The sequence below is a fragment of the Nycticebus coucang genome, chromosome 10 (assembly GCF_027406575.1).
Source record: "Nycticebus coucang isolate mNycCou1 chromosome 10, mNycCou1.pri, whole genome shotgun sequence".
Classification (NCBI taxonomy): domain Eukaryota; kingdom Metazoa; phylum Chordata; class Mammalia; order Primates; family Lorisidae; genus Nycticebus; species Nycticebus coucang.
Window position 1 is genome coordinate 97,936,024 of NC_069789.1, and position 18,170 is coordinate 97,954,193.

Genomic DNA, 18,170 nt, shown 5'->3' on the forward strand with positions numbered 1-18,170 from the left:
AGTCCCTCTTAAGAGGTCATCACTCCTTAATTCCCACAATCTAACATACTACTAATTTATACGTGCTATTGTCTTAACCAACTCCTCTGTGTGTGTATGTGTACACATGCAAGGGCAGAGGGCAAGTTCCTTTCACCCAGGCCCTCTAGTTGCCATTGGCTTCCCTCCCAGAGGGGAGGCAGGAGCAACGTGATCAGGACCACGCACCAAGTGCCTGCTTCCAGCTAGGGCCCTGTCTACGTGTGATTCCTACGGTGGCTGAATGACTCAGATTCCCTGTGCAATGCCTCCCCAAGCAGCATAACACTTAAACTGAAGGAGAATTGAAGGCTCCTTTTATCCTTTTTCCTTCTTCCTTCAGGTTTTACCAACAAAAAGGGTTGTTCTGTCGCTGTGAGTGGTTTAGGATCTGGCAAATTTAGAGAAGGGAAAGAAAACAGAAAAGTGATTCTCAGAGAGAAACCTGGCCTTTGGACCTATTCCTTGTTTCCAAAACTCACCTTACACAAGTCTGGGGGAGACCTCCCACTTACCCCAGTCAGAACAAGGAGGTGACACAGTAGTAGCAAGGTGCTGTAGGATAGGCCCAGCCAACTGATGATGTGCGGACCCACTGAAGAGTGTTCGGCATTTGGCCTTCCTCACCACAGGGATCTTCATTTCCTTTTTTTCTTCTCTATCTTTCATGTTCTTTTCTTCTACCTTTTCTTTTATATCTTTTTCTTCTCCCCTTCTTTCTTTCATTTACTGTTTTTCTTCCTCTTCTCCTCTCCATTTTTGTTTCATCCTATTATTCTTCTCTTTTCTGCTTTGATTTCTTCTCATTATTTATCCCTGTTTTTCATATCTCTTTCACTAGAGGGAAACTAAATGTGTAGACTCCAGAGGCAGATTCTGGGTTTGACCACTTCTTTGATATATGATCATTGAGTAAAGTTTTGAATTATCCTATATCAAAGTTTCCCCATCTACAATGGAAAGATATTAATACCACCTACCTAGTTTAGGGTTTTGCAGTAAGGGTCCATAAGATAATATTGAGCACTCAGCATAGGCATGACATAAATGTTAAAATGCTACTATTAAATTTTAAGTATCCTTTGAAAACCCAATTCTCTTTCTAGGCAACTGTTTACTTCCATTTGTATACCTTGAAATAGAATAGTCACAAATCCCAGCTTTCCCAGCTAATGTCTTTAATTGCAAAATCTAAAAAATTGGATTCTAATTCTAAATGAATCCTAAATAATTCCATCTAGTTTTTCCTCTATTCAATATCCCCAAAAGAACAAAACCCAGTAATTTTCTTTCTCGTGTATTATTTCCATGTGACATCTAGATGGCAAAGAAGCAAAGCAATGCATATTAAAACAACAGGTCATTTAGTTGTTGTGCTTAATAGTTTAAGCAGATTCCTGTTTTGAATTCAACCTCTAAATTAAATAAATGGAGTAGTTTAGTTTTTATTTTCTTTTGAGTCTGGCTGGTCTCAAGAGGCAATTTGTCTGACTGGCTTTGCTCTGATAATTTTTTTTTTATCCATATGTTTGGTCTGAGCTAATGAGTAGTTGATTTTCCCCTTGAAGGTACTTCTTTTTTATTTGTTTTTTCTCCCTCTTTCCTCTTTTTTCTTTTTCTTTAATTTTCCTATCATCTCATTTTAAAAATCTAAGCATTATTAACACAGAGCTCCAGAACATAGCGTGAAGCAGGCACCTTGCAAGTTACTTCTCTGTGCCTCAGTTTACTCATCTCTAAAAATTTACAGCAAAAATGCTTATTATGGGCATCTATATCTTTGGATTGTTATAAGAATTAAGTGTGCTATTTAAATAAAGCGCTTAGGAAGCAACAGCAAGTGCTTTTCAAAAGACAGTCCTTGATCTATTTTTTATTTACTTAATGGTGAACAATAAAGCAGAAAGAAAGGAGGAAGGGCGTAGAGACTGGAGAAGAGAACACTTGGGCAGACACTGGCCAGTAGCAGGAGCTTTGAATTGCCCTATAGTCCTTGGAAGATGCTACCACAAGCAGGGAGCAGCTGCTGCCCCCTCTGTGATGTTGTTGGGTCTACAGCATCAGAAAGGGATGGTCGTCGTATACGTTTCAAGGGTTTGGGAGTTTTTTGTGTTTGTAACTGTTTCCTACACAAATTTATGAGAAATGTAGATTCTTCTGTACAGTTTTCTCTGGAGATGGTCAGTAGTTTCTACCTGCTCCTTAAAAGATCTGTTATTCAAAACTATTTAAGATCCTCTGTCCCTAACACCTTGTAAGCATGACTTTTACAATGGGAAAGAAAGCTCAGGGGGTGGTGGTCTCATGACACAGCAGACACGGTGCCAGTGACTGTGGGTGAGGATGTTCTGAAGAGAAGCAGCCACAGAAAGGGAAGGGTTTTGAACACACTGGGTATCCCAGACAGCCCTTGCTCCTTTCCACCCCTCACCCCCCATTCCCACTGTGCCATCTTTTCTCAATTAGGTGGGTAAATGGAGGTAGAGGAAGAACTGCTCTGGAAGATAACTTTATCCCTTGAAAACCTATTGAGGAGCTGCACACAAACCACTAAATCAGTTTAACAAAGTCTCTGAAGCCAAGACTGCCTTGGTTTTGAGACCAGATGCAGGCAGAGCAGTGGCAGGAACGGAAGAATGTGCAATACCCACGTTCCGCTTTCTTTTCCAGAGTTAGTTGACATGGGAGGCATAAAAGTCTCAGCATGAGTCATTTGCTAAAGTCACCCCGGCAGCACCCTGCTGTTTCTTACAACATGACTCTGTGGATCATTAATGTGTTTTCAAGCAGAAAGTCTGTAGGAAGCGTTTATTTACCCTTATTATTAAGATGCGTGTGTTTCACTGGAAGCATCAGCTTTGAGGCCGGTGAATGAGGCATATGACAGAGACAGGCATGCGTATGAAAGGAGCACTCTGTCCACGGGCCATGCGCAGGGACATGCACCATATCAAATGGTGATGAAAGAACAGGAAAATACATCGAAAAACACACTCAAAAATGTATTACATAAAATAATTTACTTCTCATTCAGAACGACTTTCCAGACCTATTTGTGAGACAGCAGTCTGTGAGGTCAGGTACAATCTGAAAGTGAGGACAATTATAAGAGGGCAAGACCAATACAATGACACATTTGAAGTCAACTAAAGACAAAACTGTGAAATTATGTAATAGAAAGGGACACTGATGAGGAACTCCAGGGACATTTAGAGCAAGACTGCCAGAGAGGCAGGAAGGGTACAATTAGAGAACCTACATCTTTAATACAATGAGTCATATACACATCCTCTGGTGTCTTCATTTTGCAGCCTGGCACTGGCTTAGAAGCCACGAGGGTTTTCATGCAGATAATTTATACTAGAGCAATGGTTGCAGTGTGTACGTGTGTGCTTCCAAAGGCAGTAGTTATAGAAGAATGAGAAGAAAATTACTTCCTGGACATTCATTAATAATTCAGGTGATATTCTGCACCTCCATTTATAAAACAATATAATAATAAAAACATTGTACAAAACATCATAAATAACATGAATGAGAAATTTTCAAGTATTTCACGTGCCTTGAAAAGTTCCAAACAGTAGTCAGTAGTTCTAACACTGGGTACCCACCCCCCGACATTTTCTTTCCCTTTCTTTTCCTCTCATTTAGTCTCAGAGGCTAGAAAAAAATGCCCTTGGTCTTGGTTATCTCTGATGTTTGGGATAAAATTAACAAGATTCTGTCTTGAAAGAGAGTACTCATGAGGGCTTTTCGGTTTGTGAAAACTGGTTTCCCCCTTTATAACATATATAAACTTTCCCCTGCTGCTAGTTTACAAATAAAGGCTTACAGCCTCAAGCCATTTTGGCAAAAAAAAATACAACCAACCAACTACAGTGAACTAAGGAGCCTCATTTGATGCCTAAGGTTCTCAGGGGAAAAAAAAAAAATGAGAAGAGCACCTTGATCAGGAGAAGAAAAAAGAACAGAAGCTCAGAACAGCAACAGCGCCTCTGCTCAGCCAGTGGCTGACGGTAGGTATAGCTGGCAAAGCCTTAACTACTTATGGGAATCATTCAGCTCGAGCGTCCCAGTTCCCAGCTCCAGACCCAGACCAACCCAGCTGCTAATAAGCATGACCTGAGCACGCGGGCAAAGAAGGGAAGGCCAGCAGCTTAGGAACTCAAAGTGCTGTTAGTGATAACCAGCCCCAGAAAGCTGTGTCTTTATGATACTCTCTCCTTAGAATAGTGCTCAAGGTGGTTAAATGAAACATGAAGTCCCTTGGGTGCCTGTCCAGCAAGACTGATGGAGTTTTACAGAACCAGCTCTCTGCACGTTAGCATTTCTTTCTTAGCCTGAATGGCAATCAGTTTGGTTTGCCCTGTTTCAATGTAGTATGAAAGACCAGAGATCAGAACATACATGTGCATGCACATACACACTCTAATTATGAGCACCTGGGGTCTTTCCCATCTACTCTCACATCTCATACTCACGTGTATACACAAACATCTACATATATACACACATCCACAGAATGCATGTGTGCGTGTGTATATATACACACGCACACATATAAAAATATATATATACACACACAAATGTACAGATAATAGGTCAGCCTCATCTAAACATCTGGAGTCTGGAGAAAGTGCTGGCTAACAAAATACATGTGCACATGGATGTCACATGAAATGTACTAACCCAACCAGCCTGAGGTCGAACTGTTGGGAGGAGAGAATTGCCAATATCTTTGAAAATCCAGGCCCAAAGGGCTATCATTTAGAAACTTACATGGCACCCTAAAAGAAACTTGGGAAAATTGGACTAGAATGGGGTCCCATCCTGAGGAACACTCAAACACCAAACGAACTCTAGTCTCTACAGGGAAGTGACTCACACATGGCAGGCGGCATGAATATTAGGCTACAATGTGGATAAAGCACTGGAGCTTAATACAGATTGATATTTGGCCTTGGGTTTCCCAGAACATAGAGTCTTGGCATTTTAGCCTCTGCCTCCAAATGAGAATTATGCACACTGGGGGACCAGGGAAGCACAGTCTGCAGAACTCTTGGCTCCTTTCTGCTTCTCTGACCCGCAGCTGGCAGGATTAGCCAGATCAAGATAGAATGGAGACTTGAGGAAGCGGCGATATGAATCCTTCTCCATTAGGTTGAAAATCTTCTTCTGAGCCTCGTCAAAGCAGGTTATTGTAGGCTCCAGCATGTTCCTGCTTGTCTCCTCCCTGGTGCAGGAGTCCAGGTTCACCTGAGGGAAAAGAGTAAGGCTCCCTTAGATCATCACCCTGTCAAAGATGGGAGACTGCACGCTTTGTAGTAGACAAGTGACTCTCAGCCCTTCCAGAAGTGACAAAAAAGGGACCTAGAAAAGGACTTTCGGCTCCACCCTGGTACCTGGGAAAGGTTCATTCTGCTTCAAGGAGGGAGCAGAACAGTATCTTTTGTCCCTGTTCACAAACTGGGAAGAGTTATCAGAAAAATGCATTGAAGGAGGTTACGTAAGTCATATGGATAAAAGAGCTTTTCTCTTAAATTGATTTATTTAGGGTTGTCTAGATTATAATAGCCTGCTCCACTGTTCTAGGAATTTCACTAAGTAAGATCCACGGAGTTCACTGCTATAAAAACCTACCTCTTTGGAGAGGTTGGCTACTGGGTAGAAGGAATAGCTACAAGGTTAGAAGAAACAGGTTCTGGTGTTGGATAGCACAGTAGGGTGACTGTAGTTATCTATAGTTTACTTCAAAATATGAGAAGATTTGGCATGTTTTCAATACAAAGATATGATAAACGTTTGAAGTGGTGAATGCCCTAATTGCCCTGATTGGGTCATTACCCATTATATGCATGTACTCCAGAAATATCTGTATGTACAATTATTAGGGATCAATAAAAGTCCTTACCTCCTTGGTTGCCTGGACTGAGATGAATTCATTATAGATCTTTTTGGCCTTGGGACTTAGTTTAGATGGTGATTTGATTTTCTTATACTCTTCACAGCTGATCCAGAAGTCAATGTTCTCCTCACTATATTCAGACTTCAGGAAAGCTTTGAAAGCTGCCAGCCCACCTGTGAGATAGGAGAAAGAATCACAGCTGTCAGGCGGGCCTCTTGGATATTGTATTTCAGATGAAGTTGACATACTTGAGAGAAAAAGTCAATGGGTTCAAGCAATCCTCTCCTTTTGGGGAGGGGGTCATTTGAGGCTAGGTAACCCTAATCTGTGTTTGGTATATAGAGGATGCCAGTTATATCTAATGATAGTTGCTCCAAGTTGAAGCCTCTCTCAAGGAAGTATTTTGTTTCTGAAATGCCTGTGTATCTATCAGTTGCCAAGGTGGGTTTAGGAAATAGAAAATGAAGCTGATCTTGCAAGAGATCTCAACATGTAGGATTTTTTTCTCTCTCTGTCCTTTCCCCATGCAATGAGAGAAATGGTTTTGCATGTGGATTCTGTAAGAACTCTCTCCATTATATTTCACAAAGCTCTAGGACATGGCAAAATTATAAACAAACTGGGTATAAGATCAAAAGGCTTTCCTGAGTCTGGAAGTCAGAAGGAACACAGGCCCTTTTGCAGTTTCTATCAGCGTCATATGAGACAACTTGTCCTATCTAGACTGCTTTATCTTCATGCTGGGGGTTGGGAGTGGGGAGTCACACTTACATTCATGGCTAATCAGGTTTTCCAGTGATTCAGCCCATTTTTTGACTTCCTCTTGGCTCACTCTGGAACAAAGACAGAGAAAAAGAATCATTTGAATGCCACGATACAAAATTGAGCTAAGAAACTTAAGATCCTGTATATAATACAGATATTTTATTCACCGTTTTTATGATAAGATCTATTGTTGATTAGGGCAGTTTTTTCACTAACTGTATGGAAATTTCAAATGTAATTACGATCCCCATGAAAAGTCATCTTGATCCAAATCTGGCTTAACTAGGGGTATAACTCTCTTCTCAGAGAGTATCTCTATCACCAGACAGTTAATACTGAATGGATCTTTGCCAAGGTCTTTTCTCTTACCTCTGGCAAATAACCACTTTGTCCTTCTTGCTGTGGGAAGAATTATGTTCACAGGAATCGGACTTCTGCAGCAGGAAACCCAGCCGATGTTTCATATCTTTTGCACTGCACAGAAGAGAAAAAAAAGAGAATTAACAATTATTACCAGCTTTCTTTAAAAGAAACCCACCCTAACAGTAGGTTTTGAAGAGTCCATTACTAGCCTGTGAGGTAGAGGCATTTTATTTAAGGAATGGAAGTTGTAGTTGGCATGAGCTCTGAGGGGAACGGGATCCCTATTTTGGGTCTGCCTGGGACTTGCTACAAAACCCTCTGTAGCTGGAATTCTGATCTTTCAGTTTCCCACAGAAGCCTCTTCTGTACACCTATAATTTTGATTAACGGAACACCTTTGGTATCTTTAATAGAACCACACTGAAAATTTGAACTGTTGAAACTCTTTAATAGAACCACACTGAAAATTACACCGTTGTTTGTGCAATTTTTAGGAACTGGAAAGCAAACAGTAACTGCAGAATGGGGTACATGCTTGCCACACGCCACCTTCTGGCAGGTGGTGCTATTTGCATCTGTCTCCCTACTGGCAGAGAGGGAGCAGAAGAACCACGGGGCAGTAAAGGTCTATTCAGCCACGCATGGGGTAGGCTAAGCAACCCTTGCTGTACAGTATACACGGAGTAACGCTGGGCTGTGCGGCTGCAGGAGAGGGAGGTGGAGCATGGAGTGAAGGAAGGCAAATGCTCTAGGTGAAGCCTGAGCAACTTGCGGCTTGTTTCTAGCCGATCTGCTGTCACTGCTTTCCTTTTTTAGGTTTGAAAACAATACGGAGAAGCAAACTGGAGTCATCACTGAAGCCAGTGATGTTTTAATTAGAGCAGAGCTTTCAGTTTAGTGCCATCGTTTAACAGGTAGCCAGGGCTCCCGATTAACTAGATTAGGTCAACTTGCTCACTCTTAACAAATTGCCCTTTTGTTTGTATGTCTTTTATTATGAAAGCCAAGAAATATTTCAAAAGAGAAGTTCTACTTTAAAGGAAATAAATAAACAGATGTTCCTACTTGGAGGGGGAAACAAAGTCACAAAGATACAAAGACATTTTAGGTTTGCTACTTGTACACTAGAAGCTTAGCTCTGTGGTTTCTCAGATAGTTTGGATTCCATTATGATCTTGAACTGCCCCTTAACAGTATCTTCTCTCCTTCCCAAGACTGCTTTCTAGACTGGTGACCGGTCAGGGGATACAAAATCTCCCTTGATGATAGCAAGATATAATCATGAAGGTTAAGGTGATAGGTACTGTGAAGTCCAAACAAAAATTATTTCATGTTTCGGGCGGCGCCTGTGGCTCAAGGAGTAGGGCGCCGGTCCCATATGCCAGAGGTGGTGGGTTCAAACCCAGCCCCGGCCAAAAAAAAAAAAAAAAAAAAAAAAATTATTTCATGTTTCTATGTGCTGGCTCTGCCCGAAATCCAACAGCTACTGACCAATACAGGGTCATTTCGTAAAGAGTTGGAAATATGCTTAGCAAGTACCTTATAGTACATAGCATAATATAAAATTACTTCAGAAGTTGCCAGAGGCAGGAGATTTGGACTTTGTCCTTGTCTACTACCTATGTGACCTTGAGCAGTTGATAGCCCCTCTGGGCTCTCCGGCACGGATGGTAAAGGTGGGGGACTAGAAGACTTACAAGTCACAGTGAGGAAAGGGAAGAGCATTGCACTCTGCTGGCATAGAGGTTACCTCCTCGGGTTGGCTGCTTAACTCTTTGAGGGCAGAGCTCTAGTATTTTCTTCTGTCTGTCTCTCAATATGTTTACTGCAATATAACTTTCTCCTGACATTCTTGTATTTTGTATGATTAATTTTATATGTAAGTTAACTGATGCTTGGAGCTTAGTTCAGGAAACTAATGGTGAAAGCAAGAAACTTTTATTTCAAAGATATCTCTAAGACCCTCTTGCTTCATTTTATTTTATTTTTTTAAGCTCATTTGCACCAGAGAACGATCCTGGTTCATTTTAAAGCAGCCATCAATACTTTCATACTCCTGATTGACTGAATTTTTGAAAGGTAAACTTTTTAGTAACACATAAGACTATGCTTCCTCAGATTATTTTCAAGTAAACATTTAAGGTAATTTCTATTTGCAGGGAGACAAGAAAGGAGCTTTGGATTGACTTTTTACCTTTAACTGCAAGAATAAATAAGGAGATATGCACAAATGTTATGTTTTATTTTCAACTGGCATTTACATCTGCATTCTTTGAAAGCTTTTATTTGTACCTTTCATGAAAAAGCCAAAAACAGATGAGTAGCATATAGCTTGAAGGTCTTTTTTCTAAAGAAAGAAAGTACATTGACAAAACAATGTTTTTAGCGTGTGACCTTCTACAAAATTCTTAACTGATTTGTTACGATCAATACTTCTCAACAACCACTCATGTAAGATACTTTAAAAACTAGACATAGGGCCAGAGAGATAAGGGAGGTCTCACTTTAAAAATCATTATTTTGTTATAACATTTGCTTATAAGGACATAAAGAGTGGCAGATACTGCAGCCCCACACAGGAAGCATTTTCTTTGTGTACCTTTCCAATGAAGTTGTCAGACCTCATTCTGGAGTATCTTCCCCAAAACCAAATCTAGTATACTATCAGCCTGTAACTATCACCTTCTGCCCTCCGGTGCTCGGATAACAGCAGTAATCACAGACAGAGATATTACAGATCACTACATTTAGACCCAAACCTCATAGCATTTTCTGATTAAAAATTAATTAGCTTGGTTAGGGAACCTGGCTTAAAGATCCGAGCCATTTTCAAAACTAAGGTCATATAAAGCAACATGTAAATACTGCAATTTGGGGATTACACTTCTTCAATCACAATGTCTAGCTGGTCTTGGATGACCGCTAGGAAGTTGCAGCTCTCCTGACTACATTGTTTCTTTTTAATAATTCCAAAGAACTAGGTTAGTAAGAACCACTTGTAAGTAACTGAGAAAGTCTATCCCAAAGTTTCCCACGGCTAGTGGCTGCAATCTTACCTCCTCAAGCAAGAAGCCGGCAGTCCTGCAAGTCCTTTGCACATCTTGCCTAACAGGGTGAAAATCGCAAGCAGGAAAGAAATGCGGCAGGAGGAGCTGTGGCTTCTGTTTGCAGCGCACTTCGCTTTTCCGCCGGTGAAGATGCTGTCAGAATCCTCTGAGCGTCTCCCTCCCGAGCCTGCAGGGGTCTCTTTTATAGCCCAGCCATGAGCATCCAGCCAATCAGGGAGCAGCTCTGCAGCGCCGACTCCTCCGTCTCCCTCTGCCCTTTCAGCCCTAGCAAGGGACAGGGAAGAGAAGTCTGACGCATCGACAGGGCAAAGCCAACACGCAGAGAAAATCCTCTTGCAAAGTAGACATGCAAGGAAAAAAAATTATTCAGCCTCTCTACAAATGCCTGAGGTGTTGAACTCCTGGAGAAGGAGAAAAAAGAATTTAAAATGCTTCAAAATATAAAGTTTATACATTTGTCTGCAAAAACAGTGTCAAGAAAAGTTGCCTCCTGGAAGGAAAGGAGCCAGAAGAGGTAGGGGCTTAGGTCGGGGCTAACTCCCAACCACTTCCTCTTTTTGATTAGAAACATCCCATTACACGTGGTGCAAGATCCGAGCCTCCTCACTGTGTCCAAAAGGGAGGTGGTAGGATCCCCGTCTCCAGGCAGTGATTTGCAGAAATTGCCTGCCGGGTTGTCATGCAAACAGGGATGTGGGGAGAATGGCAGGATGGCAGTGTCATATGCCCAACAGCAGCATGGAAAGCTAGTTTAGGGAAAACGGATTCACTGGGTCTGTCATCACCCCGAGTACGGAACACTGCTCTAGAAACCTTAGTAAAAACAATTCAGCCCAGCATTGACAAAACTCTCTGGCACCTGCCTCCCTCCTGTAAGAAGCCTAAAGCAGCAGCTTCAGGACGGAGGAGGGAGCAGAGGAACAAATACAGACACCAATTCTTTCTTTTTTTTTCTATTTTTTTTTTTTTTTATTGTTGGGGATTCATTAAGGGTACAATAAGCCAGGTTACACTGATTGCAATTGTTAGGTAAAGTCCCTCTTGACACCAATTCTTATTAGCTAATGGCTTTCTGTCTTATGTCACTCTAAGTCCCCAAACTGGTATTTCAAAAGAGAAAGACAAAGGGAGAGAGAGAGAAAGAGAGTGAGAGAGACCAAGCAGGTAGAAAAATATCCAATTGCTTTGACTATCACTAAGTTTTACACTGAAGATAAAAATACTCAGCCCTTAAAGTGATACTGGATATCTGGGCAATTCATATCTTTTGCATCCAACATCAATGATGAATTATTAGACTCACTTAGATGTTTCACATCTTACAGCATAGCTCAAATACTCACACCAGAGTTATAGAGGAATCTTCTTCATGTAGAAAAGCTATGCATGGAAGAAGGAAATTAATTTCTACGTCTGACCAGAACAGCTTTTATTTTGAAAGCAGATAGGCTTCTCATCGCAGTTGCTGTGAGCCATATCTTATGGATAAGAAAAAAGAGAAATAAAATGATTTAGGTGGAGAAGTTAAAAAATATCTGGGTTCCAGGGGGATGCAGAGATACTGAGAATACAGAAATGTAAAAAGAAATGGCTGTGTATGCCCCTGCCCCATACGTACCACCCACCCCCAACCCCTTCCGCAGCTAGCAGAGCCAGGAAATAGCAGGCAAATATAAAAAGGTAAAAGAAACATAATCCACAGAAGATGCATTTAAATTCTAAGAAAAAGCCTCTAGCCTTCTCTCATGAAGATAGATATTTATTAGATTAGCTACTGGGCAACTCTTCCTTGAATTATAACACAGAACAAATGAAAGCCGGCAGCCATCCCTGGTGGTGGTGTGGAAGTGGTTGCAGCAGTGTGAAATGAGAGAGGCCGCCAGCCAGGAAGGCAGACCAGGAAGATGGAACCAGTTAGAATTGGCATTAAAGAGAAGAGAATAATTAAAAGGGAGAAAAAGTCACTCAAAGAAAGACCAGGGTCTTCTTTGCCTATCTGTGCAGATAAAAGGGTGATCGCCCAAATAATTTGATTTTAGAAACATGAGCGAAGACCCAAAAAGATGTACTGGTGCCTGAAATCCACAATGAGAACTTTATATCTTGGACCTAGAACAAGAGAAGCCTGGTTTGTCGTGATTTAAATATGTCACTGCAATAGATGAGCTGAATGGGACTTTAAACACAGTCTAGTCCAACACCTTCATTTGACAAAGGGGAAATAGAGACCCAGAGAGGGAAGGTCACTTGCCAAGGTCACAGCTTCTTACTAATAGAGCTGGGTCCAGGCCCAGGTTTCTTGATCCGAGGTTATGTAGATGTGCTATCCTATGGCTCAACCGTCCTATCAAATGAGATAACCTGGGCAAATGGAGATATTTCCAAACTGTAAAGTGCCAGGCAAATAATTTTTACTGTTAGACTATACACATTAGATAGTATAACCCAATATTAATTTTATACATTTTATTCAAGGATTGCTGACTCTGCCCAATTTTCTTTTGCTTTTATGAAAGAAGCTGCTGCAGCCCTCACTGCATGGTTTCGCTATTAAAACCAGGTCTTTTAGGGCAGTGCCTGTGGCTCAAAGGAGTAAGGTGCTGGCGCCCTATGCTGGAGGTGGCGGGTTCAAACCCAGCCCTGGCCAAAACTGAAACAAAACAAACAAACAAAAAAAAAAAAAAAACAGGTCTTTTAAACTTTTTGGCTAACCCCTTCCCTTGTTCAGGCATTTTATATTCCCTTTTTTTTTTTTTTTGCAGTTTTTGGCCAGGGCTGGGTTTGAACCCGCCACCTCCGGCATATGGGGCTGGTGCCCTACTCCATTGAGCCACAGGTGCTGCCCTTCACTCACTTCTTTGAGAGTGATTTTTTGCTTTCTTAAAGGACTCTTCATGTGTACTTTAAAGAATGTCTGAAAAAGCTTCCCAGGAATACCTTATTTTTCTGTGGCACTTGCTGATTGTGTTGGAGGAGGTGAGGACTGGGTACATCACGATACCTTGACAGCTTCCCCGTTCCTTCTCTGATCTGCACAAAACATTAAATTCTATTATCCAATGAGTTGTCATTTCTGGATGATTCTGGCAATCTGGCAAAGCTTCGCTCTCAATAGATCTATTCTTTTTTTTATTTATTCACTTGTTTAAGGCGTCTCTTTGGAGCACCTACTTTGTGCCAGGGACTGTTTGAAGCACTTCACTTAGCACGGTGAACAAGCAGAAAAAGTCTCCATCCTAGTGAAGTTTTTATCCAGGCAGAAGTAGCCAGAAAAATAAACAAATAAGATAATTTCATATTGTGATCTATACCATAAAAAACATAGCCGGAGATGGGCCAGCGAGTGACTGGATGGAGAAAGGCTCCTTTAGCCAAGGTGGTGAGGAAAGGCCTCTTTGGAGAAGTGGTGTCTGGAATGAGACTTAATGAATGAGGAGGAAGCAATGCAAGAAGGCCAGGAAATAGCATTTCAAATAGCAATAATTACAAGTGCAAATGTTCTTTACCTAAATTGTGAAAGAACAAAAGGGAGCCAGCATGGCTAGTGAGTGAGGAACAAGAAGAGAGTAGCATGAACTGAGATAGAATGGGAAGAGCTAATCCTGCAGCGATTTGTAGGCTATGGTCAAGAGGCTGGACTTACAAAAGCAGAACGCAAAGCCATGGGAGGGGCTGCGGCAGATGAGGGGCGTGAGCTGATCATCCTGACTGCTGTGGGAGAATGGATCAGAGTGAGTGGGCAGAGTGTGGAAACAGAGAGACCACTTAGCAGAGCTGGCGGTTTGAATCTGGGTTCATTGCTTTTTGCATGGCAGAATGGAGAATTACTTCATGAACATTCATTAGACACTACATACCGGACATTATTCTTGACTCTGGGGACCTAAAAAGAAAGCAGAAATAATGTGTGCTTTTCAGGAGCTCACAACTCTAAGGGGGGAAAACTCTTAAATAACTGGAAAATGCTAGTTGGGTTCCGTTGATGTAAACTTACATGTTCAGCGAGTCCTCACTTCACATCATCCACAGGTTCTTCGAAACTGTGACTATAAGGAAAATGAGGTACAGCAGTTCCTTGAATTATGTTGTTTTCATTTAATACCATTTTGTTACCATGTTGATGAGAAAAGAAGTTGGTCTTGTTCTGTATCATTTCACTTCAAGTTGCAGTTTCCAAGATATCAATGGTGGTAAATGAGGGTTGCTATATAAAACTCCCGGAAAGCACAGAGAATGGAAAATAAACTCAATCTTGGAATTTGGAGTAGTTTTCACAAAGGAGACTGTCAAAGGGTAAAGAGTGGTATAGCAGTTGTCCAAAAAAGAGAAGAATATTAAAATAGATGGTACAATAATAACAGCTTGTTTTATTGGGCACTAATTGCCCACAGGACACTGTTTTAAGCTCTTTGTATCAATTTACTCGCTCCTTACAGACTGTCCTGAGAGATCACTCCTATAATGATCCTATTTTTACAGTTGACATTTAGAGGGCTAAGTAACTTACCTGAGGTCACATATCTAGTAAGTGGTGGTGACAGAGGGCCGACACAAGCAGTCTGATTCCAAGGTCTCTGCTATTAGCCTCCATGCAATCACAACCATAAGGAGAAAAGGAAGTGGACTGTTTGAAGACCCCAGAAGTGTCTACTAGCAAGATTGCAGTATTAGCACTCACAAAAATGATACCCCAAACTATGGTGCTTTGGTATGTTGAGTACTTTGAACTCAAGATTATAGGATGATTGCTCAGGATGGAACATAAGAAAAAAGTGAGCAAATTGATATAAAGAACTTAACACAATGTCTTGTGCAATTAGTGCCCAATAAAATGAGCTGTTATTATCGTGCTCTCCATTGGAGGAGCTTGCAAGTTCTCAGAAGCAACCTCAAAAACAAAGCCTCTCTCTGACTTTCCCCTGCCCTATTTCTCTCCCATAGAGAGTCATAGAAACCAGAACTCCTCTTCCCCAAAGTGGGTCTTGGAAACTAGAACTTCTGTCCCTCAGAGGAAGTCATAAAACCTAGAAAGGTGGCTCCTCCCTTTGTCCCTTGAAAACTCTCATTCCAGAGGGATCCTGCCCATTCTCAGGAGGAGAGATGCCCCACAGGCAAGTCAGAAAGATTTGGAATAGGTAGATGGTCTTGCTGGTTTCCCATTCCTCTGTCTATTACCACGCATTCAATCACACCTTCTTATCTAATCATATTTCTACACAGCTTCCCTTTCTACACCAAATTTTAGCATACAAATAGACAATTTTCCCTACAAATAAAGTCTTTGGGTCTTTATTTCTGAACAAATAAACTTTGTCATGCAAAACTTTGATTACATACATTTGTTATGCTTTTCTCCTGTCTTTTTGTATAGGAGCATTGGCTATGACCCTTAAGATGGGTCAATAGCAGCTCTGAGGGAGAAAAAGAGAGAAATGAGGATGTACAAGTACCTGAGAACCAAAGGGTGTTTCTTGTCACACTGAAGACCGCAATTTACTCTGTACTTTCTAGGGGGAGGAGAGGGGAGTGGCTAGCCAAAGTATTTAAACTGAACAGATTGGTGTTCTAGAAAGAAAATTTGGGAGGCAGAGTAGAATAGATTGGATGTGAGAGCAACTAGCAAAGAATGTGAAGCTTACTAGGACTGTCTATGTGAAAGGTGAGGATGATGAAAATACCAGCATAGTTGTTGTGAGACTCAAGTGGGATAACACATGTAAAGAGTTACTTAAACTGTGATGTGCTGAACATCTGGAAACCGTTGTTGAATAGGCTTTAAAAGAACTTTTTTCCCCATTGGTGGACATTAAGCCACACAGGAGGATGTGAACTGTGTGTGGTCTCTAGGTAAATTTCTAGTTTCCCCAGCTTCTGCTTTCGGAAAACAAAAGGAAACATTTCCCAAGCACTTACCAGATTGCTACAAGGAAATATACCCCAATGGTGGGTATTGGTTCCTTCGCTTCTACCAGATTTTATAAAGGACTCCTCCGGGGGCAGGATGTGGGCCCAGGCTCAGCCAGAGGCTGCACTTGCAACACTGCAGATTACAATTTCCTCACAGCTGTTAGGAGCCTCACACCCCCTGCTTGACTGTTTACTACAGGGGCCTGGACGTCAGTGATTGTTCACAGTTATTGATTTGTAAGGCTTAAAAGCAAACACACCCAGCCGGATGCTGTATACCAGGAAGATGAAAGGGGACTTCCCAGTTCGCCTTACTTTGGGGAAATGTATCTTACTTTCTGCACCAAGCTTGGTGGGCACAGATCCCTGTGCATCAGGAATTCCAACCCTGACCCTTGATAGCAGCGGGTGATGCATCACTGACTTGCCTGGAGGAACAATACCACACTTCATTAGCTGGGGGGCGCGGGGGATCTTTCTTTCCCTAAAGTAGGGGAAGAACCAAAATATTCCTATCCCAAAGATTAAATCTTGCTTTCTGCAGAGCTTGGCCCAGGATAGAAACTGCAGTTTTATAAGAGTTCATTTGCATTGCGTGGGTGGAAAGAGACAGCATGGTGTCATGGAAAGTGCTTGAACTTTATAGGGAGGCAAGACCTGGTTTTTAATTCTAGCTCTGCTGCATACTGGCTGAGGAAACTTGGGGTAACAGTTTCTGACCTCCAACCTCCCACTATACCCTGGGCTCTCACTTGCCCTCACACTAAAGTTTAAACTCTTTAGCATAACATTCCAGATGTGTATAGTTTGACCCCTGCCCAACTTTTCATACTCCTCTTTCACTCTGTTCTTCATCATATTCCACCGTGCACTCATCCCAGACTACTGAGTATTCCCCACCATCTCCCTACTGAGTGTTTCTTCCACTCTGTGCCTCCAGTCATATGATGCCACCAAATCACATTGTCCGTCTCATAACATCCTGCCTGTCGAACTTTCTTTTCCTCTGTCTCCATTGGTATTAACTGCTGCCTCTTGTGCACTATCCCAGCTCAGTGCTTGCACCTGAGCTCTGTTTCACTCTCTTTAAATCCGATAGTGTTGTGGCCCAACTAGGTCATTAACTCCTGAGCAGGAGGAAACCCATGCACTGACACAGCAAGGTTTACACCAGAGAAAGAGTTCAATTTGGCATAACACCAAGCAGGGGTATGGGAGGAATTTCCCAGCTCTACCTCTCTGAGAATTTGGAAAGCAGGGTTTTTAAGGATAGTTTGACAGGCCAAGGATTAGGCAATTAGGTTTGCTAATTGGCTGGGTAAGCGCAGGCATTGCATTCCTTACCTGGAATGCAAGACCAGGTTTTTGGTTGGGGGTGGGGGGAAGGTCAAAAGACTAGTTAGGCCACTGGTCTGGGTGGGTCAGCTCTTTTACCAATAAGCTTGGGTTTCTCAAGGGTGATGTTATCTATGGAGAAAGTTAAGAATATTTACGGCCATCAACTGTGTGACTCCAGAGCAGCAACTGGAGAGAAGCAAACAAGGAGATTATCATTGTTTTTAGCTTCTGGTGCCTTCACAAAGTTTTGGGCCCTCACCCCAGTTCTCACCTTGCACCCAGCTACTGATCCATAAAGCATGGTTTCAGTAGTGTTACATTTAACAGTAAGGTTCAGTTCAGCAAACACTTATGCTGAGCATCTTCTATGTGATCAATCTAACAACCATGTAGTGGTGCCCACCGTATGCTAGGTACTACATTGGCAGCAGGGACAAAACTGGTTTCTGCATCTTTTGATCTTACATCACATTCTGGTGGGAGATGGACAAAGACATCAAGTATATAAGCAAATACAGTCACGGGTCATTGAAAGATCGGGATACGTTCTGAGAAATGCATCCTTAGGTGATTTCATTATTGTGCAAACATATGGTGTATTTATACAAACTAGATCGTGTTATCTAGTACACACGGAGGCTATATGGTACAGCCCAATTGCTCCCAGGCTACACACCTGTACAGCATGTTACGACATTGAATACTGTAGGTAATTGTAGCACAACGGTAAGTATTTGTGTATCGAAACACATCTACATATAGAAAAGGTAAGATGTTGGGCTACAACATCATGACATCTATGACAT

General features: G+C 41.8%; 1 protein-coding gene across 2 annotated transcripts; it reads right to left on the reverse strand.

The window, feature by feature from the left end:
• Nucleotides 1-2,816: 2,816 nt before the first annotated feature.
• On the reverse strand, nt 2,817-10,412 carry RGS4 (regulator of G protein signaling 4). 2 transcript variants are annotated; one of them, XM_053604351.1, is made up of 5 exons: nt 10,108-10,412; nt 7,058-7,162; nt 6,695-6,756; nt 5,930-6,096; nt 2,817-5,274 (listed from the first exon to the last, which is right to left on the reverse strand). In XM_053604351.1, exons 1-5 carry the CDS (start codon nt 10,149-10,151, stop codon nt 5,035-5,037), a joined length of 618 nt encoding a protein of 205 aa, XP_053460326.1. In that variant the 5' UTR covers nt 10,152-10,412; the 3' UTR covers nt 2,817-5,034. The 2 variants fall into 2 exon arrangements, with proteins under 2 accessions (XP_053460326.1, XP_053460327.1); XM_053604352.1 differs by lacking the exon at nt 5,930-6,096 and having other exon boundaries at nt 5,204-5,274; nt 10,108-10,273.
• Nucleotides 10,413-18,170: the final 7,758 nt, after the last annotated feature.